The sequence below is a fragment of the Zingiber officinale genome, chromosome 3B (genome assembly GCF_018446385.1).
Source record: "Zingiber officinale cultivar Zhangliang chromosome 3B, Zo_v1.1, whole genome shotgun sequence".
In the NCBI taxonomy this organism is placed as follows: Eukaryota; Viridiplantae; Streptophyta; class Magnoliopsida; order Zingiberales; family Zingiberaceae; genus Zingiber; species Zingiber officinale.
Window position 1 is genome coordinate 7675116 of NC_055991.1, and position 24681 is coordinate 7699796.

The following is a 24681-nucleotide window of genomic DNA, read 5'->3' on the forward strand; positions in this document are numbered from 1 at the left end:
AGCAGGCGATGGCGACTGCGAGTAGACAACTATTATGAGCAAGCGACGATGACTGCGAGCAGGCGACAACAATTGCGAGTAGGCATTTAGCGATTAGATGGTTGCTGCGAGCAAGAGGCTCACGAAGGAGGCGCCGACAGTTTGCGGAGGAGGCGGCACCCCGGCGAAGGGAGCAGCGGCCCAAGGTGGTGGCGACTCGCGAAGGAGGGGCAGTAGCCCAAAGTGCATGATGTCGATGGCTCACGAAGGAGGGGCCGACAATTCTTGGAGGAGGGAGACGACATTGGCGGTTCGACGAGGAGGCGACATGTCGACAGCTTGCAGAGGAGGCAGTGGCAACGAACGAGGGAGAAGTACCGTAAAATATCTAAATTTATTTTAATTACATTTTAAAATATATATAAATTTATTTTAAATTTTACAAATTATAAATCAATTATATTTATTATTAACTTATTAATTAATAATATTATTAATAATATAATTTAATTTATTTTTTTAAAAATAATTAAATATTAAAATTAAGAAGGGTAATATAATAAATGTCAAATTAGATTATAGCATTACCTACGTTGAACCAAATATACATATTATGTTTTAATCCCCATAATAGATAATTACATAACTAATGTTATGTATGATAACTTGAACCAAACACATCCTTAATATATTTATTTAATTGTTCTTTCATATGACTTTCTCTCTTATCATCACACATTCTCTTCCATTACACAGCCACTCTCTCCTCATTTTTTTCTCATCATATTTTCTCTCTCTGCATTCTCTTTCATCATACTTTTTCTCTCCTCATCTTCTCTTACCATGCTTTCTCTTCCATTGTCTCCTCGGGACGGTCTAGTGGCTAGCAATGAGGTGTTGCAACTATGAGGTTTGGGGTTCGAATCTCGATAAAGTTGGGGTAAATGTCTCCCTTATGTGTTAGTCACTATTCCAAAGACACTGAGGCGAGCGTGTTGGCGGGGGCTCGCGGGGCGAGTATATTCGTCTTTTGCCACCATGCTTTCTCTTCTATCACACACTCTCTTCTTATTTTTTCTCATAACACTTTCTCTCTCATCATACTTTATCTCTGTCATATTCTTTCTCCTCATTTTCTCTCATGACACTTTTTCTCTCTTAATTCTCTCCCATCACATACTCTCTCCTCAATTTCTTTCATTATAATTTCTCTCTCTTAATTTTTTTTCTCATTACACTTTCTCACTCTCATCATACTGTCTCTTTTCTCAATCTCTCTCCATCACACTCTCTTTTATCGTTTTCTCTAATTATACTTTTTCTTTTTTTATTTTTTCCATAGCACTTTTTCTTGTTATATTTTAATTTTCTCTCCCATCAATTTTTTTTCTTTTATTTTCTTCTAAAAGATAAAAAACAATTAGATTTAATAAAAAATATTTAACTAATTAAATATTATTTTTATAATATTTATATTTATACCTATTTCCATTTCAAATAATACGAGGAAAAAAAAATCAAATGGCACCCTAAAATCATTTCGAATGCTCGGGCAATTTGAAGATTCTACAGCGAAGGGCTCTTTTATAAAAAGACAAATTACAAATTCTGCGTCTGAGCTGGAATTGGAATGAATCGCCGTCATCAGAGAGATCGCAGCCGTCGAAAGGGTCGAGGTTAACGGTTCAAATCGCCCGAAGAGAGTGGAGTATAATTCCAGAAACGCCTCCCTCTGCTTTCTCCTTTTTCTCCACCCTGCTCGCATGGGAAGTCGTCCGTTTCTTTCTTCAATCCACCGATTCGGACTCGATCCCCATCAGCGGCGAAGATCTCCTTGAACTGAAGGTTCGTGTTCGATCGATCTTATTCAAGATTGGATCTCGGGGGACGGGCAGCGAATTAGATCTGGGGAATTGGTGGTTTTGTCTCCAAGGCTTCGTCTTTGATTCGTTTTCCTATTTATTTATTTATTTTGGTTTCAGATTCTTATCGTTCGTTCGTTCGAGTCCTGAGGCCGAGGTCTTGCGCGTTTCTATCGGAATCGACTTTGAAGGACGGTTTGTAAATACAAGATTAGATTTTGTTTAGGAGCGATGTTGTTGAAAATTTTGGGTTTTCTAGTCTTGGACAAAAGGTTTTTCCGCTCTCGCAAATTAACCATAGAAAAAAAATCTGCTTCGATTCTTGGAGAGGGCAAGTAAAAGCAAAAACGTTTTATCTAAAAAACTGTGTATTGCAAAAATAGACAAGTCGATCTTATTCTTCTGTCATATGTATCCAGATGGGGAAGACAAAGTTTAAATGTTTTAAATTTCCTCTGAAATTGCGATTCAAGTCTTCTCGCCATAAATTTTTTCCACCTCTTGGTAGCATAGTTACTTTAGTCTATTCCTTTTCCCGTTTTTATCACATAGTTTTACAGCTATTCTTCGTTTTGGTGGATAGGAATTCTTTCCTTGCAATAATATTGGAATTCTCATTAATATTCAATATCCTTACACAGTTTAGCTCTTTGCATTTGAAAAATGTAGTATTTTGATAGACATGGTTGTTGGGATTGTGTCGTCTTCCTATCTTTGTTCTTTAATTCACCCTCATGGTCACGTCATCTCCATCTACTCTTGAATGTTACTAACCAAGTAAATCTTGTATTTCGATTTGGCAGCTGTGATTTGGCAATTGGATTAATGAGCAAATGCAGAGATCTAGCAGAGCTCTTCTACAAAGAAGAGCTATATTGGAGAACAACGTTATTAACAAGATTAAACACTTTTACATAACCTCAGCATCTCTTCTCATCATCTTTTGGGTTCTAATTCTACTCATCAATTCCTTGATTAGTAAAGGTGATGGTTGTGGAGGTAATGCTCTTCTTTCTGTTTCCCTACATCATCAGTCTTTTGAGGAGATTTGACTGGCTATTTTGTTAATAATATTTGCCTCTTTTTATTTTCTATCCATGTTCTTATTGATGGCTTTGTCATACATAAACATAAGTAACAGCACTTCCCTCACTTTTATGCTTTTATGTGATTTTCTAATTTGTTTTCTTCTAATTTTTGAACCCAATTATCTTTGAGATTTGGGTTTCTTTTTTCTTTATTTTTTTTTTCATTTTCCTAATAATAAAATTTATTTTCTTAAAAAATATTATTTAATTTATTCTCTAATGTATTTATTGATTGTGTCTCAGGGTATGGTTGTTGCTTTAGTAACATTCTTCTTTCTTACATATTTTGAAGAATGATTGAGAATTTTATCCAAACCCACACCTTTATAGTTCTTTTTAACTGTTCCTTATGTTTTATTTTTCTCTTCAAGGTGAATACAAACTGGCAGCAATTAGGTTTTTATTACAGCTTCAATCTGCAGACATTGAAAATTTATAGAGATTTGATTGGTTAACAAGATATAACATGAAAAAGACTGATGGAAATTCATTTTAGATTGTTTTTCTAAGATAAATATACTTTTTTCATTCATATTAATGATGCAGATGGACAGAGCACTGAACCTAGTAAGTTTAGTTTCCACAATGCCTCCTATATAGATAAGAAAGCAGATGCTCAAGATTTGCTGCGATCATCTGATCCCACATCCACTTATGATCATCCAAACAACCAAAATGTCGCAAATGAGAATATTGGAGAGGATTCGGTCAGTGATAGAAGCAAATTAGAACAATCAACTACTCACAAAGACACAACTTCTGAGTTGATTTCTGATCCATTTGTTGATTTAGAAAAAGAGGCTCATCCAAGAATTGATAGATTATCACGTATTGCTCCCCTTGGTCTCGATGAATTCAAAAGCAAAGCCATAAGTTCTAAAGAAAAAAACACCATTCCTAGGCAAGCCGGGAGTATCATCCACCGAGTGGAGCCTAGTGGTAGAGAGTACAATTATGCTTCTGCTAGTAAGGGTGCAAAGATATTAGCTCACAACAAGGAAGCTAAAGGTGCTTCCAACATCTTAGACAAAGATCAGGATAAATATCTACGTAATCCATGCTCAGCTGAAGAGAAATATGTTGTCATTGAGCTTTCAGAAGAAACTTTGGTTGATACTCTTGAGATAGCAAACTTCGAGCACTACTCCTCTAATCTGAAGGATCTTGAACTGCTCAGCAGTTTAGTCTACCCAACAGATGGTTGGGACAAATTAGGGAACTTCACTGTGGCAAACGTCAAACATGCACAGAGATTTTCCCTACCAGAACCAAAGTGGGCAAGGTACTTGAAGATTAATTTGCTCAGCCATTACGGTTCTGAGTTTTATTGTACTGTCAGTGTGGTGGAAGTTTATGGAGTGGATGCAGTTGAGAAGATGCTAGAGGACATGATTTCAGTTGATAACAAGAGGTTAGAACCCGAAGAACAAATTGCTGAGCAGTACCAATTTGAGGATCACAATGCAGAAAAGTTTGAGGAAATTCTTGAACATATTGATGAAAATACAAAACCAAAACAAGAGCCCCCCAAGGGTGCTTCGCCAAATCCTATGCAGGAGACAAAACCACCTCAAGTAGGAAGAATGCCTGGAGATACTGTACTTAAGGTTTTAATGCAGAAGGTCCAAACTCTTGATATGAACTTTTCTGTGTTGGAGCGTTATTTGGAGGAACTGAACAGCAGATATGGGCACATCTTCAAGGACTTTGATGATGACATCAACAACAAAGATCTAATCTTGGCACAAATGAGATTAGAGATTAAGAATCTGCAGGACAGCAAAGATCTTCTTGTATGTAAACCTTGAAACTCTTATATTCTTGTAGTATGCTACCAACTTATTTGTTTTTCAGCCAATTCAAATTCCTTGACTTCAGGCCAGTGATATTGGAGATCTTCTTATATGGAAAAGAGTTGCTTCCTTACAACTGGACCAGCTAGGTAGAGAGAATGCAGTCCTCAGGTTCAATTGAATATCTCTTGTTTGTTGCCTATATCTTGTAAATTATTATTTCCTTTCTGAATTTAGCTTCTCCAACAGAGTATTTAGCTTAGTTAACTTGCTTTGGAGAGATCTGTTTTTTATGAACCCACTCTTAGCAGATACAAATATATTAAGCATCAAAACTGCAAAATATAAACAAAGTAAAACTAAAAGTATATTCATAGAATCTTAAATTTTATCTCCTTCTTTCTTAAACAGTAGGAAAGCCTTCTTTTCCCTCCGTGGAAATAAAAATAAGGGATAAATTCCTTTATCCTCTCCCTATCAACTCCATTTCCCCAACTCTATTTCTCTCCCTCGCATTTTCCGTTTCTTGTGAGAAGCTTACACCCTTAGGCAATATTTGCTTTGGTGAACAGAAAGGATAGAGTGGGGAGTAAAAATTATAATGTGTTGTTTCTTTGAAAGTTTTAAATAGAAAATGGGAAGCTGTGTAAGTTTTATCCAACATTCTAACTGTCCAAATTCAGGAAAGAGACAAGAGAAAAGAAAGAAATGTCACTGTAAGCAAGATGAGTAGGACAATTGATGACCACGTAACATCCCATATGATTTTTTTTTAATATTTATTTTTTGGTTTTCTTCTGATGTAGCAAATAGTACTGAACTAGAAGTAGGAGAAGAGATTAGAGAAATAGGATAATAGGTGAGACCAAGCTAAGAAATGACAGAAGAAGAGGTTAAAAAAAAGATGCAGTATAAGAAAATTTACTTGTAATTTGAACCTAGTAGAGGCTTATCTTTTGGTGGGGCTAAGATCATATAGAAAAGATAAAATACAATATAGATTCCTAGACCTAGAAAAAGTAAAAAAAAAAAAAAACGTGAAAACTAGTTTCATAAACATTCAAAGGCTCTTGATAATTGACCTACCTTTATAGTGCCCATATACTTGTGATTTTAAGTCCGATTTTATGTTCCTTGCACGCTTTAAGTTGTTTGCAAGCAATCTTCAGAGTTTGGACAAAGCTTTTCCATGTTCCGTCAAGTATTTTCCATGCTACTCGAACTTGGTTATAAGAATCTAACACATGATTAATAGAGGTGCCGTTGTTCAAGTGTCAGTATCCTACATGAGTATATAGGAGATAAATGATAAGTTCTGGTATTAGTCTTGGTATGAGCTAAGTCTGCATGCCAATATTTTTCGTGTGCACCTCGTATATAGTCCTTTATATGAGCCTTTTTTTTTTTTTTTTTTTTTTGCCCCCAGGGCATAGCGTAGACGGTGGGCGCATGGTATCTCTGGCGTAATGGTCAGGGGTCGATTCTCAGGAACTGACGACCTAGGGTTTACCCCGCCATGCGCCTATGGCCTGTGTACCTGCATGAACCTCCCTCCATATCCGTGGGGCCGGCACTAGGGGGGCCGCTAAGGTAGCGGATCTACCTTTATATGAGCCATTTTTTGTTCCAGTAATGATGCATATAAATTCATCAATCATATTCAAAACAATCTTTGTTGTATTATTGAAGATGATATTCTGCAAATTGCGAGGACAAATAAATTAAATTTGAAGAAAGAATTTGTGCATAGACAAACATCCCTAGGAAAAAATGTATATTGTCCTTGTTGCACCAATATAATGACTAGAGATTTTCCTTCTTTTAGATCCGCTACAACATTGTCTAAGGGGACCATCATAAGATTTCCTCCTAAGTTAATAAAATAATATGCAAATAATTCTTTTCTCCATATTTCCTAATGAATGTCTTATTAAATCAATAACATATATAATATAGATAAAGTAGTTAAAATTGACTTTTTATATCAAGAATTTTTGCCAACTAAACAAACAAGAATCAACTTATGATCCTCACCAATTCATGGTACTTCCAACTATTTATGATCAATAATATGCGTCTTATTTCTTCGTTGAGCTCTATCCAGCAGGAATTGCCCACAACTTGCTTCTTTAATTTAGGAACTTGTGATTGAGCTTTGTGCACAGGAAATGATTTTGGTTATTTGAGTGCGTGACAAATTTCTTACTTTTTTGGCAATACCAACCGATGCAACTAGTAAAGAATTAGAATGTAAGAGAAGAGAACACAATAAAGTAGTCTGCGAAAACAAAATGCAAAAAGAAGAAGAAAATTTCAAAATTATGTGTCAACCTAGAAGAAGAAAACGAGTAGAAAATAGTATATTTTATTATCAGACTCTATATTTAGTTATTGAGTTTACTTCATTGTTGAATTTATAATTCTTTCTTTTTTCAACAACTTGATGCTTATGTATTGATGGTCATAAACAGGTCAGAGATCAAAGGCATTCAGGAATATCAGATCAACATGGAAAACAAAGCTCTAGCTGTGATATTTTTAACTTTTGTATTTGCTTGTGTGGCTACTTTTAAATTGATCATTAACATACTTTTGAGCATCTGTACAATAAGCAAATATGGAAGTTCATGTCAGATGAGCTCTGGTTGGATTATGTTGCTTCTGAGCTGTAGCACTATTACATTCATAATGCTTTTATAGCTTTTGTAAGTGTTGAGATCTGTAGCTGAGGCAAAACTTTTGTTTCTATGAGATTTTGATCTGGAGAAGATCCTATATTTTGTTGAGGTAGATGGAGCAAAGCAATACTTGCGATGTACATCACTTATTTCAGATTGAAAAATACCCGGGTGTTCTTATGGGTTTCCATATTTTGTCAAAGCATGCCCTTAATGTTAAGTTTTAAATTGGAAGCTTTGCTTTTTGCCGATACTTGTTTGCTTTTGACGCATTTGGATTAGTTGCATTCATCTAACACACTTCAAGATATGTGATGGTTCACTTACAAGAGTTGTGCCGAGCAATGCCCGAGAAATATATATTACCATTGCAATATTATAGCTGACAATTTTATCCTTACCGCTGGTTGTTCGCTAGGTTACTTGTAGCTCAACAAGCAAATAAACATGGATGTGCATTTCTAGTTGTGGATTGGCATGGATTCCTTGGGTCTCTGCATTCTGTTATGCGGCTTCTCAGGTACATCTTGTTACTTTGAAATCCTCTAAATGCCATAAAGTTTGTGTGTTAAAGGGTAAATTTCACCCTACCTGTACAAGCACAGTCCCAACCTCTCACATTGGGATGGTGGGACCCACAGTCCCAACCTCTCACATTGGGATGGTGGGACCCACAGTCCCAACCTCTCACACTTAAGTAGTGGGTCCCACCATCTCATTGTGAGAGGTTAGGACAGTGCCTGTACAGACAGGATCGAATTAACCGTGTTAAAGATGCTTGAATAGTTGCCAAATCTCATTAGGCCATTCTCATCGAGGTTAGTATTTTCTAACTAGTTTGTTTACAATTTTGAAAATTTGAGGAGACATTCAACTTGTCCACCAAACATCTACCTAATAGGCACTTGACTAAAGAGAATGAGAAGCTGTTTTTAGCGTGACTTCCATGTAGCTTCAAGTGCCCATCATTAAGCTTGCTTACACGAAAGAAAAAAGTATAAGATTAGGCTTTTTCTTTGACTTTTGTCCATTGTTTCAGATAATGATAATTTTCATGCCAATTATAGATGCCAGTTCAAAAAAACACAAAGTCTATCTTTCAGATATGAACAGCAGTTACTTATTAGCATTTAGTTCTCTTTGATGGCTAAAAATCTTTAAAGCTTCTTCTTCCTCTTCTTGAAATGCCATGTTTCATACATCTCAAATCTATTTTCCTTCTGCATTTAGCATAGCATTCACTAGTGCCACATGATATGCTTGTACTTAATGATATTTGAAATTGTTTTTTTTTTAAAGTACAATCTTGACATTTGTTTGTTAGATTATGCTAATGAATGGAAAACAGAAATTAATGATGATTTCTTTAATTGAGTAACTCAACCAAACATCTGTTTGGGTATATGTATCCATCTGTGCTTCATTAGCAACAAAACCCTACTGAGTGCTATAATCCTGAATCTGTCATTAAATTCATTTGACTTAAATGTACCATTAAGAAAACTCAGAATCACTCAAGCCATCATACAGTGTGACCAACTTGATAAGGGTCTAGCCGGCTCGATCGTGCCGACGACATAGGTGACGAAGAACCGACCGAGTTGATGCCCACACTCACACTCTGCAACCCTGCACACAAAGTGCATGACACAAGCAAAAAAGGCTCACACAAATCTCCTCCCAAACTTAACCATTTCCCTGCAAATGCTTCAAAACTCCCACCACCTTACTACCACCATTCATTCAGTGCTGCGACAGCAACTGATACTAGTTATTAATCCTTCACTCTCTCACAAATCTTTGCTATTTAATTCATCGCCAGACAATTGCTTCAGCTCTTTGGAATCAAGAAACATGGTATAAATTGATCCACAACTCCTCCTGTGTTTGCTCAACTCACTGAAATTAATGTTCCTGATGGTTGGGTTGATGAAGGCAGTGAGCGAGAGGCTGCAGCAGCAGCAGCAGCAACAGCTGCCGGCGGCCGAGAAGAAGCCCCGGTTCCGACCACCTTTGCCTGTGAAGACCGTCGTCCTCCTCGCCGCGGCCTGCTTCTTCCTGGGCCTGCTCCTTAGCAGCGTAATCAGCAGCCTGGTGGCTTCCGAAAACAGAGCGGGAATTGCCTGCGACTCCAAAGATTGCGACCGGAAACGTGTAAGAACTCGAACACGATCCTTGATCGTCGAAAGATTAAGCTCTTTTTTTTCCGTCATATTAACAATTTTGCGTTCGTAGAGATTGGAGGAGGCGAAGACCGGAGACGTGATGGATCAAGTGTCGAGAACTCATCAAGTCATCCAGTGAGCTGATTAAACTCTCTCTATTTTCAGTTTCGATTTTCGAATGCTTGAGTCTGATGCTTTTGCCATAAATCGTATATCGAAGAGCACTGGACAAATCGGTATCGAAATTGGAGATGGAACTGGCAGTTGGAAGGATGAGACTGAACGGAGGAAGAGGAGGAGGAGGAGGAGGAGGCGGCGGCAGTTACAATAAGCAGCTGAAAAAGGCGTTCGTGGTCGTCGGAATCAACACAGCTTTCAGCAGCCAGAAAAGGCGGGAAGCCGTTAGGGCTACGTGGATGCCCACAGGTATTTTAAAAATTAATAAGTAAATAAAATAAATAAATAAATAAATAAATAAATTGCGTATTTTGAGGGTAGGAGCGAAGCTGAAGAGGCTGGAGGAGGAGAAGGGGGTGGTGGTGCGATTCGTGATCGGGCACAGCGCGACGTCGGGGGGAGCCGTCGACCGCGCCATCGACGAGGAAGACGCGGAGACGAAGGACTTCCTCCGGCTCGATCACTTAGAAGGATACCACAAGCTCTCCGCCAAGACCAGAGCCTTCTTCTCGACCGCCGTCGCCATTTGGGACGCCGATTTCTTCGTCAAGGTCGACGACGACGTGCATCTCAATTTAGGGATGCTCGTCGCCACGCTTGCCCAATATAGAAACAAACCCAGAGTGTACATCGGCTGCATGAAATCCGGTCCGGTTTTATACCAAAAGTAAGCATACCGCTTCGGGTCGATTTTATTTATTGTATATTTTATTTATTTATCTTTTTCTTTTTAATTAATTCAGGGATGTTAAATACCATGAGCCGGAATTTTGGAAATTTGGAGAAGAAGGGAACAAATATTTCAGACACGCCACTGGCCAAATCTATGCCATCTCCAAAGACCTTGCGTCATATATCTCCATTAATGCGTACGCAAATTTTTTTCTTTACAATTTTCATATATATATATAATTTGAAATAATTTTATAATTTTGTTTCAGGCCGATACTTCATAAATATGCAAACGAAGATGTCTCGTTGGGTTCGTGGCTGATCGGATTGGAAGTCAAACACATTGACGAGCGGAGAATGTGTTGCGGAACACCTCCCGGTAAAGTTACCCGCAATCGAGTTGGAAGTTTTCGAAAAACACCCCCTGAAAATTTTGATTTGATGGGTTTGATGGTAGATTGCGAGTGGAAGGCGGAGTCCGGTAATTTTTGCATCGCCTCGTTTGACTGGCCGTGCAGCGGAGTGTGCAAGCCGGTGGAGAGGATGAAGGAGGTGCACGGCACGTGCGGAGAGGCAGCTGAGGCGATTTGGAACGTGGCGCTCTGAATTATTAAATCACTTTTAAGAGACTAATTAATTAGTTAAGTTAATTAATTTGTACCTCGAATTAAAAATAATAAGAAGAGACAGATGTTTCGTGGGAAATGATTTCATATAATTGAATGATGAGAGATTATTGTATGTTTTACTAGTGGGTTCGAGTCGATTCCGGTCCGGTCTGGTGCAGACAAGATCGGTCCGAGTGAAACGTGGCGGCTTTGTCATCTTGTTCTTGAGATATCGGTTCTGAGGTAAGTTGGACCGGTGGCCCGACGGAAGTGGAGACGAGCGGGACCCACTTCATTGGATGCAGAGGGTGTTTCGGGTCGGCCACTGTGAGTGTCATTCGCTCGACCATCGTCCATGGATGCTTCGCTGGGGCTCAGATTCTCGCCGTTTTCTTCGACGGCTCCGCCCCGCTCGCGGCTGAGGAAATCGCTGAGCAGGAGGCGGCGGAAGCTCTGCGCGACGCTCGCATCCGTCGGTGAGTCCCCGCTCGAATCGAGAAATCCCTTTCCAGGTGATATGCTTCTTCCCCTTTTCTTAATACCTTAGTTTGGTTGATTATGAATCGAACAGGTGGTTTGTTATCATTTGTATGATGCATTTGTTGGAATGCTATAAGTAATGGACAAGAAATAGTCTTCGTAGTGTTTAAATATCCTTACAAGCAGGAGTTGAGACGGTTTGATTTTAAATGGATTTCGTGAGAAGAAAAAATAAAAAGCGAACTGGAATATAATAATATATCAAGTTTGAAAAATGCAAAGTCGAAGTCGAATGAAATCCAAACTGGAATATTTAAGGTCTATGCCAATAGGGAGCACAATAAGCCATAATAGCAATATGTGACATAATAATCAACTTATTAATTTAGCTAGAAACATATACACACGCTGAATGGTGGAAGTGTTCTCTTCATACTGTGGTTTGAGTAGTTTTGCGTGTGAGTAGTTATCATTTAGAAGGAATCATCTTGTCTTGAGTGTTTGACACATCATTTTCCTCTTCTCCATCTTTTCTTGCTGTTTGCTGATAAGACATCTAGATTCTGGGTTGAAGGTTTTTTCCTCCGAGTATACTCCAACCAACATAATTAAGGCAATATTGACACTACCTGATAACCTGACCCTACCTGAAACAAGATTAATAAAGATAAAACCAGAAAATGACAAAACATGATCCAAATATATAAAGAGGTTGACACATATTTACTCATTTATAAAGATAATCCATTTTTAAAAACCATTAATAACCTTTGTATTATATAACTTAATTCAGAGTTTAGTTAATTTCATGCCTTATAAAATTATTCTAAAAAATGTATAATTATTAGTTGGTTTTATATCATTGCCTTTTATATAGATACTTGCAGCATATGGAGTATTTCCTTCTCAGTCATTTTTCTCCTTTGACAACAATATTGTCATTGTTTGATGCAAAATAGAAGCAGGTGAAGCTTGAGATAGAGAGGGAAGATTGTAGAAGCGTGAGAGAAAGCTAAATCCAATCCAAAATGTCACCCATTTAGGTGGAGGGTCCAACAATATTCATGTATGCCCAAGAGTGTTTCACTCAGTCATGTAGAGGGAAGACATTATCTCTTAATTCATGCATACCCTTTCATTTCCAACACCATCGGAGGATTAGAGATGGAATGGTTTAGATACCATGTAATACATGAGGGGAAACTCTATTCAATCTAAATACAGAAAACTTAGATGGGGATCCCCTAAAGAGAGCTTCACTTATTCAGGTGATAGTGAATGTTCTGTAAAGATTAATTGGGCTTTTGCATGTAGCTAATAGTGAAAACTAAATTACAATTGGTTTGTTTGAGACAAAATTTCAATATCCAACAATTATACAAAGGTGAGAAAGTGTGCCTATCATTCTCTTTTTTGTCTGTTTCATATGCTACATATCGAAGAAAATAGTTGCACCACAATATTTTTGTTTCTAAATTCACTATTAATGGTATAAAATGGATTTGTTTGAATCAGATTTGCCTTTTTTTAATTATTATTCTTTTCAAGTAAATGAAATAATATCCAAATGTGTACATCAACATTAGTAAACATGGTTGTTTCTAAATTTGCTGTTAATTGCTCTCAAGGCACTAAAGAAGAACTAAGTAACAGAGAAAATATCGATGCTTAACTCTGGCCTAGTGATTTTGTAACAACGGTCTGTTCTTTTCAACACAGACTTTAAAGGTTCAGTTTCCAGAAAATTTTTCTTTTATGTTCTAACTAATGTGTGTCTTCCAGGGAAGCCAGAGGCAGATATAGTTGTTATTGGAAGTGGTATAGGCGGATTATGTTGTTCTGGACTTTCAGCTAGATATCAGCAAGATGTTCTGGTTTTAGAAAGTCATGATCTTCCTGGAGGTGCTGCTCATTCTTTTGACGTAAAAGGTTACAAATTTGATTCAGGACCATCTCTGTTCTCTGGATTTCAGTCGAGAGGACTTCAAGCTAATCCTATTGCACAGGTGATTCCTGGTACCATATTTACGAAGTTTCTTGAATGTATGTTTCCCTTTATCTCTGAAATGTCTGTTTGTGTGGTTTATAGATTTTGAAATAAATACTACCATGCAGTAAAGTAATCATAGTCTTGGATAGGCCATGTGGTAATTCATCTTCCATCACTTTATATGGAGCAGGCAAAGTGATTTGAAGGTATTAATGAGTCAGTAAGGAGATTCTGATTGGATTTACTTTTTATTTATTTTAGCTGCACGATGAATTGTGCCAGTTTACCCAAGAAAAGAAAAAATTTTTATTGCGGCAGTAATTTATTCCTTCACACTAGAGGAATATTTCAGTATCTTGTAATCATAAAACACTTTATGGTTGTTTCTTACCCTTAACTTTCTTTATCCTGGGGACCCAAAGTCTCTTTGTTAATTGCAAATTGATCTTGTGAAGGCAATCTGGAATCTGTAATAGCAATGGATTTCTTCATCCCTAACAATTTTGTATATCCGTTAGGTTCTTGATGCACTGGGAGAATCAATTCCATGTGCGAGTTACAATTCATGGATGGTCTACATTCCAGAAGGTGAATTCCTGTCACGTATTGGGCCTACAGAGTTTCTTAAGGTGATGTGGATTATTCTGTTATTCATGGACTATTTTGTTAGCTTATTTTATAGTTCCTTTGTCTTTTTGTTCCTGAGTGCATGAAAAATCTCTGACAAAAGAGTGAAGTTTACGTCTTTGAGCAGCAGAGTGAATCACCAGCAGTTTGTAATGCTTTATTTTATGCTTGTTAAATATTTTATCCTCTATTTTCTTTTGGAAAATGTTACTTTTTTTTTTTTATGAAAAAGATAAGTGTGAAAACGTTCACACTGGAGTTACATTAATAGACAAATGTAGCAGATAGTAAAGGTCTAAAGTTAAACTGAAACATTAAAATAGAGACAAAAGACCGGAAAGCAAGGAACACATTTCAAAGTTTAGTGGATGGTCACTTGCAGGATAAACTTGAAGGAGCTGCAGCATTTTGCAGAGTATTGCATGAAAAGCTCCAGCAGCTTTTTTTGGTCCTCTGTTCTCCCAAAGATGTAAACATCCAAACCATTTCTGGAGCATCAGAGCAATGTAACTGTTTACCCTCGAAGATCCTTGCATACCGAGGCCAACTATCCATAATGGGTGTATCCATGCTTGAATGACTGTATTGACCACCCAAGAATGTACCTCACAGAAGACCATGTATCCAAGGCTTCTGAAGGAAAGCTTCTGGAATTCTGCAGTTATTATCTAATCGACATTCTATGTGGAATATGAATTTCTTCAGTGGGCAACTTATTTCTACATACATCGATACAGACATTTGCCATATGCCAGTGATGATGCTAGTTGCAATTACGTGATCTTTCAAAGATTCCAGTGAAAAACCCATTTAGAACAATATTCTAGCACTCATGTATTGTGTTTATTAAACGCCTTAGACAAGTGAAAGTGGATTTAGGAAGTGCTTCATAGCTAGTTAACTGGCAGGATAAACATGCCTCATACGGGATTGGTACAGAGGACAGGTCCCTGTATTTAAATAGGTCCTGGTGTCCTACTTATTTAATTTACAGCCAATAATTAATATTTCTGACGCAGTTGGGCAATCCATGTTTATGATCTTAAGTTAGCATCACATAGGTAATCCCATGAAGTACATAATTTTGTTTTGTTTCTTGCAGAAAAAGAAGACATGTATAAGTTTGTCTCTTCTTTCTTTTTTTTTTCTCTCTGTATTGTTTGTATTGAACATTATCCTTATTTTTTTAGATACCTGATAATTTACTGGATCATTTACAGGACCTAGAGACATATGTAAGTCTTGATGCTGTTCATGAGTGGAAAAAGCTTCTTGTGAGTTATCAGTATTCTTTGGTATCAGTATTCTTTGATGTTATGATTTCATAGTTTTTGCTACAACCTGTCATCTGAATCTTCAGCCATCAAATTTCTGGCAAGAGACATAAACTGTGTGTAGAAATCTTCCCCTCATAAAGAAAAGAAACTACTTTAGGCATCAAACTTCTGGCAAGGCACATAAACTGCATGTTGAAATCTTCCCTTAAAAAAAAGGGAAAATAAACTACTTTGATCATCAAACTTCTGGCAAGGCACATAAACTGCACGTATATAATTCATGCTTTTATGTTTTCCGTATTTCAACCATGGTTTGAGGTTGAAACTTGAAAGCCATTAGTCTCCTGCCATTTTAAGTTCAAATAGCTATTTTTCTTGTGTTATGCTATCATGCTTAACCATTTGCATTCATTGAAGTCCCATATAGCTCCCAAGCCAGGCACCAACATCCTATCTCATGCTAGGAAGCCAATTAAATTTTACTTGTACTCTTTAATCAGCTCTCTTCCTCTTACTTGTTCTTGGTTGGCTGATAGTACATAATCTGGTTGTGCAATCTCTAAATTTCTTCAGTTGGGACATGTTTGGATAGTTTGAGTTCTTACCTTTCATTATTATTATTTTTTATAAATGAATTGCCAAATGTCACTGCAGGATGCAGTTCTCCCATTATCTTCAGCTGCAATGGCTCTCCCCCCTCTTTCTATACGAGGTGACTGGGGTGCTTTCTCAACTGCAGCAGCAAGATATGCTCCATCACTCTTGAAGTCATTCATCCAGATGGGGCCCCAAGGAGCTTTTGGTGCTATGAAACTTTTGAGACCCTTCTCAGAGATACTTGATTCTCTTGAGCTAAAACATCCCTTTATCCGTAATTGGGTGGATCTGTTATGTTTTCTACTTGCGGGAGTTAAATCTGATGGCATAATTTCAGCAGAAATTGTAAGTTCTGTTTACCTTGTGAGAATTTATGTTTGATTTTTTAAAATATATTTCTCAGATTATATGGCAGTCAACTGCAATCAGAGTATCTTGCATTTTCTAACTTAAGAGGTTTGAATTTGCCTTTTTTTAGCAATTGTAATATACTAATTAAACAGATATACATTCTATGGTACTTTGATGATTGAATAAATCCAGCCAAATAGACATGCCAACAACATATTGGCGACAACAACAATCAAGCATTATCCCAATAGAGTCGGCTATATGAATCCTTCTATTCCATTGAGTTTTATCCCCTACTATATTATCATCTATATTTAAATGAATTTTAGTTTGTTTTATCGGTGTTGATAAAATCTTCTTTGGTCATTCTCTTCCTCATTTAATGTGCGTCATAGTTTCACATCATCTAATTGTAGCATTTATTGGCTGTCTAAGCACATATATGTAATGTTATAAATATGTCTCTCAGAGTTTTTTCTCAATAGGTACAATCTTGACTTTCTTTCTAATATTCAATTTTTTAAATAGTAGATCCTTATATGTCTGCATATCCACTTTAACATTCTCATCTTTCATTTTTTGCTCATGTGTTTGAGTCATAGCCCAACATTTAGCTTTATATATCATAGTAGCAGGTCTAACCGTCATTTTGTGGAATTTTCCTTTACATTTTAGAGGTATTTTACAATCACAAAGAACATCTGATGCTCTCCTCTATTTCAACTATTCTGCTTATATTTCATGTAAAAAAGCAACCAAACCATTCAATATGCAGATCCTATTCAATTCTACTAATTTGATGAATTCACCATTATATGTTTTTCTTATTTATGTTTATTCCAGGTGTATATGTTTGCTGAATGGTATAAACCAGGATGTGTCCTTGAATATCCATTGGATGGAAGTGGAGCAGTAGTTGATGCTCTTGTTCGAGGATTGAAAAAGTTTGGGGGAAGGCTTGCACTGGGTGCTCATGTCGACAAAATTGTCATTGAAAATGGTCGAGCTACTGGTGTCAAATTAAGAAGTGGGCAGGTTTTTTTCATCACTCCATTTACCTCAGCCCTTCATAATTGTTTTCTCGACATTTTTTGAATCATGGATTTGACAGATTATAAACAAATTATTTTCTACTTACAGTTTCTCTTTCCAGTTTATTCGTGCCAAAAAGGCTGTTGTAAGCAATGCATCTATGTGGGACACCCTCAATTTGCTTCCAGTAGAATCTGTCCCCAAAACTTATAGAGATCAGGTTCAAGCAACCCCTCAGTGTGAATCATTTATGCACCTTCATTTGGGTTTTGATGCACATGTAAGTTGATGGTCACTAACAGCTCTCTAATCCATCTCTCCTTAATTGCTATCTACTTTTATAATTAGGAATTAACTCTTACCATAGATCAAAATCTTCTATTAACAAACTCACAGTTGATCTCTTTTTTGATGGCTTCACCGTGTATGTTCTTTTGTATAAAACTTAGAAAAATTCTCCAAATAACTATAATAAAAACATTCACACTGCCATTACAAGAGACATTTTCTTTGCTATTAAATGCCCCCTTTATTACTTACTACTCATAAGGGAGCTAGATTGATTATTTAGAGAAAAAAAGCTAACTAAAATTATGATGGTCATTGAGGAAAGCCAGATTTTGGGTTTGTTAAGTATTTTTCTGAAGGGTATTGCTGATATCTCCTTATTCCACATGAAATAACAAATAACCTTCATTGACTATCACCATGTCAATTTTAAACAAGCAAAATAATTCCTTCCATTCATTCAAACACGTCAATATTTTTCTTTTAAGATAAGCATTACCATAGGAGGTGATCTAAATGGGCATCTCATTAGTGAAAAATGAGAAATATGAGAGGGTATATAGGAGTTATGGGTTTGGAACGAGAAATGAAGAAGGAAAACCTATATTAGATTTTGCGATAGCATTTGACCTTATATTAACTAATAAGTTTTTAAAGAAAAGAGAAGAACACTTAGGCACATTCAAAAGTGGGGATAATAAATTGCAAATTGACTTACTTATAGTTAAGAAAAAGGATAGAAAGATTTATAAAGATTGTAAGGTTAACCTGGAGAAAGTTTAATTACCCAACATAGATTAGTAGTGTTGGATATACGTCTCAAGCATAGTATCAATAGAAAGAAAATATATACGACTCCTAGAATTAAGTGGTGGAAGTTAAAGGATAGAAAACAAAATATATTTAAGGAGAAGGTAGAAGTACAAGTATTAGGTGAAAAAAGGAAATATGGTGACTCTAATACGACATGGGATAAGATGGTATCAAAGTTGAAAATAGTAGCTAGGAGTGCACTCGGTGAGTCAAAGGGGCATGCACCACTAAGTAAGGAATCTTGATGGTGGAATGAGAAAGTATAAGAAAAAGTGAAAAAAAACGAATAACTTATAAGGAATTATATATTTGTAAGAACGAGAAAAACTTAAAAAAATATACAATAGCCAAAAACAGAGGCTAAGAAACTAGTGAATGAAGCAAAGAATGAAACTTTTGAACGAGTATATCAAAAATTGGATACAAAAGAAACAGAAAAGACATTTATAGAATAGTTAGAGTGAGAGAAAGGAAGACAAGAAATCTTATCCAAATGAAATGTATTAAAGATGAATATAATAAGGTACTAGTAAACAATGGAGAAATAAAAGAGTGGTGGAAGAGGTATTTTCATCAACTTTTTAATGAAGCTTTAGGTGACCAACTTAACTTTAGGTAATTAAAGTCAAATGAGTATAGAAATTTAAATTTTTATCATAGAATTTAAAATTCAAAAGTAGAACAAGTTTTAAATGGGATACACAATGGAAAAGTCGTTGGACTAGATGATATTCCGATAGAGGTATGGAAGTGTCTAGGAAAATAAGGTATTGAATGACTTACAAAATTATTTAACATGATATTGAAAATAAAAAAAAATGCCTAATAGGTAAATACTCTAGTTCCCTCATATAAGAACAAGGGAGATGCACAATTATGCAAACTATAGGGGTATTAAACAAATGAGTTATATCATCAAACTTTGGGAAAAAAATAATAGAAAAAAAATTAAGAAAGAAGACTATCGTGACCAAAAATCAATTTGGGATAATGTCTGGAAGGTCGACAATAAAAGTTATACATATTCTTAAACAATTAATTGAAAAATATCGGGAGCAAAAACAAGATCTACATATGGTATTCATTATTCATTGATTTAGAAAAAACTTATGATAGAATATGGAGAATTCTAGAAAAAGAGGTGTTAACGTAATATATATTTAGCTAATTAAGGATATGTACGAGAATGTAACGATCAGAGTAATGACTTTAAGTGGAGTGACGGAAATATTTTCAATAAAGATAGGGTTACATCAAGGATCAGCTCTAAGTCCCTATCTTTTTATATTAATCACTGTACACATTCAAGACATAATACTGTGGTGCATGTTGTTTGCAGATGATATTATTTTGGTAGATGAAACACGTGAAGGAATAAATGCTAAATTAGAATCTCAGCGGGAAACATTAGAAGGCAAAGATTTTAGGCTTAGTAGAAAAAAGTCGGAATATATGGAATTTAAGTTTAGCAATATTAGACATAATAAAACAATTGTTAAGATAGAAGATGACGAGTTGCTCGGAATCGAGAGGTTTAAATATTTAGAACCATTTTTACAAAATGATGGAAGGATTGAGAGAGATGTCTTATATAGAATACAAGCAGGATGGTTGAAATGGAGGAGAGCGTCGGGTGTTTTATGTGACCGTAAAATACCTCTAAAACTTAAAAGGAAAGTTCTGCAAAATTGCAGTTAGACCTGCTATGTTGTATGGAGTTGAATGTTGGGCTATGACTCGAGCACATGAGCAGAAGATGTGAGTTGCAGAGATGAGAATGTTAAGGTGGATGTGTGGGCATACAAGGAGGGACAAAATAAGAAATGAGAGCATTAGAGAGAAAGTCAGAGTTGCATCTATTAAGGGAAAACTCCGAGAGACACGTTTAAGATGGTATGAGCATGCACTTAGACGACCAATAAATTCTTTAGTTAGGCGATATGATGTTGGTGCAATTGACCTCTAGGGTTTTGATGTTTGACAAGGTATATAAGTCTGGTCAGTTTGACTATGATTGATCTAAACCTGACTTGATGTTTGGAAGAGAGAAGTCTAGTCAGGACTAGATGACTAGCAAGCGTATGTCCTAATCGAAGGATAGGCAGGTGAGAAGTCTACTGAATGATTAGTCCTAACTGGAGGTGAGGTAAGGGGAAGTCCTGGTGAGTGAAGCTGGGCCCTAGTGAGTGAAGTTAGGTAGTGGAAGTCCGGGTGAGTGAAGCTAGGTAGTGAAAGTTCTGGGGAGTAAAGCCAAGCAATGGAAGTCCTAGTGAGTGAAGCTAGGCAACCCTAGGTAATATGTGATCGACCGGACTAACAAATTATTAATAATGCTAACACTGTTTTTCTTTACCATTTTATATCTATTGTGCTAACTCAGTGTTGTAGGCAAGTCTTAGTAGATCAACTTGATCAGATACTAAGTAGGCCAGAGAAAGTCTAAACAGGTCTGAAGGACCGGATGTTTGGTAGGTAAGTGGAGGTAAGTTACTGGAAGAAAGTGACTTAGTGAGGACGTGTTCTCGATTGAGGAAACAGTAGGTATCGGTCCAGCTTAGGTCCATTTGGGAAACCTAAGCTGAGACCTTGACTAGATCCTAGTATCGGGAAGACAGGATCTAATTAATACTACTACCTTATTATGCTAACTGTGTTTTGTAGGATAAATATATTTTGGTTGTCTGGACTAACTCTTTTTTTAAAAAAAAAAAGAGGGTGAAAAAGAGTGGTTCGGGCGCTTGGAAGGGATCTAGGTGCCCGGATCAATTTCGCCTAGAATGGTGTCTGGTCAAGCACTCGGGCGGTCCGAGCACTCGGAGTTGGTTCGGGCACCTCGAGTTGGTCTAGGCACTCGAATTAGAAAATTCATCCAGTAGCTGAATTGGAGCGCGACGACTGGTCGAACTAACGTTAACGATCCAGGCATCCAAAGGGGGTCCGAGTGCCCGGAGGTGGATAAACTTCGAGGATGAAGTTTCGCCGAGAGTTCGCCACATCAGCACAGTATAGACGCCCGGTAGGGGATCCAGGTGCTCGGATGAGGCTATAAAAGTAGCCTTCGACCATAAGGTTGAGAACATCAAGTGCTACGACTTTCATTCATGCGCACGGCTCCAAAAAAGCTCCTACGACGCTATAACGCTCCTTCGACAACCGGCGATCAAGTTCTATTTATTTTCTCTGTTGTTGGTAACATTTTCTTATAGTTCTTGTACTTAAATTTTGTAATAGTTCGAACTATTAGTGGATTGCCCAACGAAAACACTCAACGAGTGCAGGCCTTGGAGTAGGAGTCATTGAAGGTTTCGAACCAAGTAAAAAAACTACTTATGTTAGCGCTTGGTTTTTCTTCTTTCTCTCTTCTTCTTAGCTTTATTTCCGTTGCGTATTCTCGACTTTCGAAAAAGCGACGATCGTTATTCACCCCGTCTAGTGTCTTTACGATCCAACATATGAAACTATAACAAATACGCATCTCAAACAAGGAAGAGGATGACTAAAAAAGATTTGGTTAGCAATAATAAAAAAAGGGTAGCCCGGTGCACGAAGCTCCCGCCATGCGGGGTCCCGGGGAAGGATCCATTGTATGCAGTCTTACCCTGCTTTTTTTGCAAGAGACTATTTCCATGATTCGAACCCTAAACTTTTAGGTCACAAAGCAACAACTTTATTGGTTAGTAACAATAAAACAAGATAAAATTTATTTAAGTATACATGATGATATAGTAGGAGATAAAGTTTAATGACGTAAAATGATTCATATAGACAACCCTATATAGTGGGATAAAGTTTGGTTATTATTGTATAAGCATTACCATAAAATCAACTTGTCTTGCATTGTAACGAAACCTAAAAGAAAGAAATTTGTCAATGTCTCCCATTAACTTTTGGGAAAAAAATAAAAGAGAAAATAATTTAACTTGATGTAATCCCTCTATTTTATCTCCCACGAAGAAAGGTGAAAGTGGAGGTAAGTTTTGAGTCTTTATTAAACTGAAAGTGACATTACTATCTCCTTCTAGGTTCTGTTGAAGTAAGTTGTGTGAAATTTGTCAGAAGGAAAACAATGTTATTTGTTTCTTTTCTTTGCCACTTAAGCTAAATTCTCTCTTGCTTTATCCCCTTGAAATAAACTCAACATTACTTTTCGAGTAGACTAACAATGAGGATTTGACAGAATTTACCAGAAAACTTGGGGATCCATCACATAGTTGTTGATGACTGGAGCAGGGGTGTAGATGCTGATCAGAATGTTGTATTAATTTCGATTCCAAGTGTACATGGTAAGGGATTAGCACCTCCTGGAAAGCACGTCTTGCATGCTTATACTCCAGGAACAGAACCCTTTGGATTGTGGGAAGGGCTTGATCGTAGAAGCATAGTATACCGAAAACTAAAAGAAGAAAGATCAGAGGTACTCGTATTTACCAGCACTCTAGCATCGATTATTTTCATGTCTACTTTGTATGGTGGTTCTAGTTTTCGTTCTTTTTTTTGTGAGTTTGTCTATTTTTCTATGTGAGATTGTTTATCCCTCGGGATGCATAAATTGGTACGGATTCTCCCTGTGAGTTTCCTTTTCCATGAAACATCACTTTAGCTTAAATTCTTTGAAGTTGAAATCTGTTCTTTTTATCTCTATTTGAAAGCAGAACTGCTCCATGGTTTGTTACCTCTGGAAAAAATGTTTCAGGTGATGTGGAGAGCAGTTGAGCGTGTCCTTGGCCCTGGATTTAGCCGTGAGAAATGTGACGTGAAATTAGTTGGAACACCACTGACTCATCGAAGGTTTCTCAGGAGGAACCGAGGAACATATGGGCCAGCCATAAAGGCAGGAAAAGGGACTTTCCCTGGCCATTCGACACCAATTCTGCAGCTATTTTGTTGCGGCGATTCAACTTTCCCAGGCATTGGTGTTCCAGCAGTGGCAGCTAGTGGTGCCATTGTCGCCAACACTTTGGTGTCCGTCAAGCAGCACTCTGAGCTTCTCGATGCCATTGGCATTTGACTGCTGTATGTAAGAAGCTACTTCTTTTGTTGATGAAATGGTTTCTCCTTGTTACATAGCTACTGATCGATTTTGGTTCACTGGCTTTGTAAACATTATCATAGCTTCCACCAAGTTTGAAGGGCAGTAAAAATGACATGCATTCAAGCTAGAGATCGCGATGGAAGTGCTTCAAACCGAGAAAGAACAGCTACCTCACAACGACGTATACTCAATTGATGATTGGATTTGCCGTCCAATTGAGAATAGAACAAGAAAAAGTAAGGTAAAAGGGAAGAACACCCATCTTTTATATATATATATATATATTCAGCGACATGTAATATAACATGAGTAGCAGTCTTTCTTATTTGTAGAAGTTCCATGATTCTTAATGCCAAAAATTTCTTCATCTGAACTGTTAAAAATGTTCCCAGGAAGCATTTGTTAGGTTCTTGGCCCTTTGATAGTTTTCACATGAGTTAGAACCACAAGAAAGAACAGAACTTGTGATTTACGCACAAAAATCAAGAGGAATGGAGTTCCTGCCACTCTAAAGAAAACGAACAAGAAGGTGGCTTGAGTGAGGAAAGCCTCAGCTTAGACATGCGCATGCACTACCTTCCTTATCTCTTCTGCCACCTTCACTATCCTCTTCAGTCTCCAGCTGTTCTCCCTCACTAAGTACTTGCTGTCCCAGCTTGTTCCACCGCCGCAACTCCAGTGGTGGAGAAGGAGAACGACAGGCCTTGAGGGGCTCTTGTTTTCCTGATCAATGCAAACCTGCATTTGGTGGTGGATGATGTTGGGTAGGAATTAGTGTTTGTGCGGTTGTGGAAGGGGAAGTGAGAATTATGAGGAAGTTGTTAAGGGAAGGTTTTGATTTTTTTGCAAAAATAGAAAGAATTGTGTCTTGTGTGCCCGAGAGAGGAGAGGCATTAAGAACCTTTACAATTTTGCATTTTCATTGCAGAGGAAGCTAATTTAAGTGGACCTCAAAAATTAATCTTTATTATCATTACTATTATGATTATTGTTAATAATATTATGATTGTAATTATAATATTATTAATTATTACTATGATTGTTATTATTATATTACTATTATTATGGTACTACTATTATAGTTATTATTACTACTACCACTATTATTAGGATTTATTATTATAATAATTATTATTATTAATGTACTCCTCTTAATTATAATAATATTAAAA

General features: G+C 36.9%; 3 protein-coding genes across 8 annotated transcripts; all 3 read left to right on the forward strand.

Annotated features, from left to right (window-relative positions):
- Window positions 1-1697: 1697 nt before the first annotated feature.
- LOC122055760 (SUN domain-containing protein 4-like) lies at window positions 1698-7508 on the forward strand. Of its 2 annotated transcripts, XM_042617358.1 has the most exons (6): window positions 1715-1824; window positions 1962-2036; window positions 2645-2840; window positions 3476-4722; window positions 4808-4893; window positions 7194-7508. In XM_042617358.1, the coding sequence occupies exons 3-6, from the start codon at window positions 2675-2677 to the stop codon at window positions 7420-7422; spliced, it is 1728 nt and encodes a 575-aa protein (XP_042473292.1). In that variant the 5' UTR covers window positions 1715-1824; window positions 1962-2036; window positions 2645-2674; the 3' UTR covers window positions 7423-7508. The 2 variants fall into 2 exon arrangements, with proteins under 2 accessions (XP_042473294.1, XP_042473292.1); XM_042617360.1 differs by lacking the exon at window positions 1962-2036 and having other exon boundaries at window positions 1698-1824.
- Window positions 7509-7645: 137 nt separating this feature from the next.
- Window positions 7646-11130, forward strand: LOC122055761 (probable beta-1,3-galactosyltransferase 8). 2 transcript variants are annotated; one of them, XM_042617362.1, is made up of 7 exons: window positions 7646-9554; window positions 9636-9700; window positions 9786-9991; window positions 10064-10409; window positions 10486-10611; window positions 10684-10793; window positions 10872-11127. In XM_042617362.1, the coding sequence occupies exons 1-7, from the start codon at window positions 9309-9311 to the stop codon at window positions 11018-11020; spliced, it is 1248 nt and encodes a 415-aa protein (XP_042473296.1). In that variant the 5' UTR covers window positions 7646-9308; the 3' UTR covers window positions 11021-11127. The 2 variants fall into 2 exon arrangements, with proteins under 2 accessions (XP_042473296.1, XP_042473295.1); XM_042617361.1 differs by having other exon boundaries at window positions 10684-11130.
- A 200-nt stretch (window positions 11131-11330) lies between these two features.
- LOC122055762 (prolycopene isomerase 1, chloroplastic-like) lies at window positions 11331-24398 on the forward strand. Of its 4 annotated transcripts, XR_006132921.1 has the most exons (11): window positions 11331-11534; window positions 13285-13508; window positions 14011-14121; window positions 15340-15393; window positions 16051-16338; window positions 17188-17379; window positions 17498-17656; window positions 22655-22891; window positions 23171-23490; window positions 23590-23750; window positions 23902-24398. XR_006132921.1 is itself a non-coding variant. In XM_042617364.1 (10 exons), exons 1-9 carry the CDS (start codon window positions 11378-11380, stop codon window positions 23483-23485), a joined length of 1737 nt encoding a protein of 578 aa, XP_042473298.1. In that variant the 5' UTR covers window positions 11331-11377; the 3' UTR covers window positions 23486-23494; window positions 23590-23882. The 4 variants fall into 4 exon arrangements, 3 of the variants coding, with proteins under 3 accessions (XP_042473298.1, XP_042473297.1, XP_042473299.1); XM_042617364.1 differs by lacking the exon at window positions 23902-24398 and having other exon boundaries at window positions 23171-23494; window positions 23590-23882; XM_042617363.1 differs by lacking the exon at window positions 23902-24398 and having other exon boundaries at window positions 23590-23882.
- Window positions 24399-24681: the final 283 nt, after the last annotated feature.

Excerpts from the sequence above, each read along its gene's own strand:
- LOC122055760 (XM_042617360.1), top strand. The coding sequence starts at position 2,675 with ATGCAGAGATCTAGCAGAGCTCTTCTACAAAGAAGAGCTATATTGGAG. Across the intron at positions 4,723-4,807 it reads AGGACAGCAAAGATCTTCTT|GCCAGTGATATTGGAGATCT; the intron begins GTATGTAAACCT and ends CCTTGACTTCAG. Across the intron at positions 4,894-7,193 it reads AGAGAGAATGCAGTCCTCAG|GTCAGAGATCAAAGGCATTC; the intron begins GTTCAATTGAAT and ends GGTCATAAACAG.
- LOC122055761 (XM_042617361.1), top strand. The coding sequence starts at position 9,309 with ATGTTCCTGATGGTTGGGTTGATGAAGGCAGTGAGCGAGAGGCTGCAG. Across the intron at positions 9,992-10,063 it reads GGCTACGTGGATGCCCACAG|GAGCGAAGCTGAAGAGGCTG; the intron begins GTATTTTAAAAA and ends TTTTGAGGGTAG. Across the intron at positions 10,612-10,683 it reads TCATATATCTCCATTAATGC|GCCGATACTTCATAAATATG; the intron begins GTACGCAAATTT and ends ATTTTGTTTCAG.
- LOC122055762 (XM_042617364.1), top strand. The coding sequence starts at position 11,378 with ATGGATGCTTCGCTGGGGCTCAGATTCTCGCCGTTTTCTTCGACGGCT. Across the intron at positions 15,394-16,050 it reads ATGAGTGGAAAAAGCTTCTT|GATGCAGTTCTCCCATTATC; the intron begins GTGAGTTATCAG and ends ATGTCACTGCAG. Across the intron at positions 17,380-17,497 it reads TCAAATTAAGAAGTGGGCAG|TTTATTCGTGCCAAAAAGGC; the intron begins GTTTTTTTCATC and ends TTCTCTTTCCAG.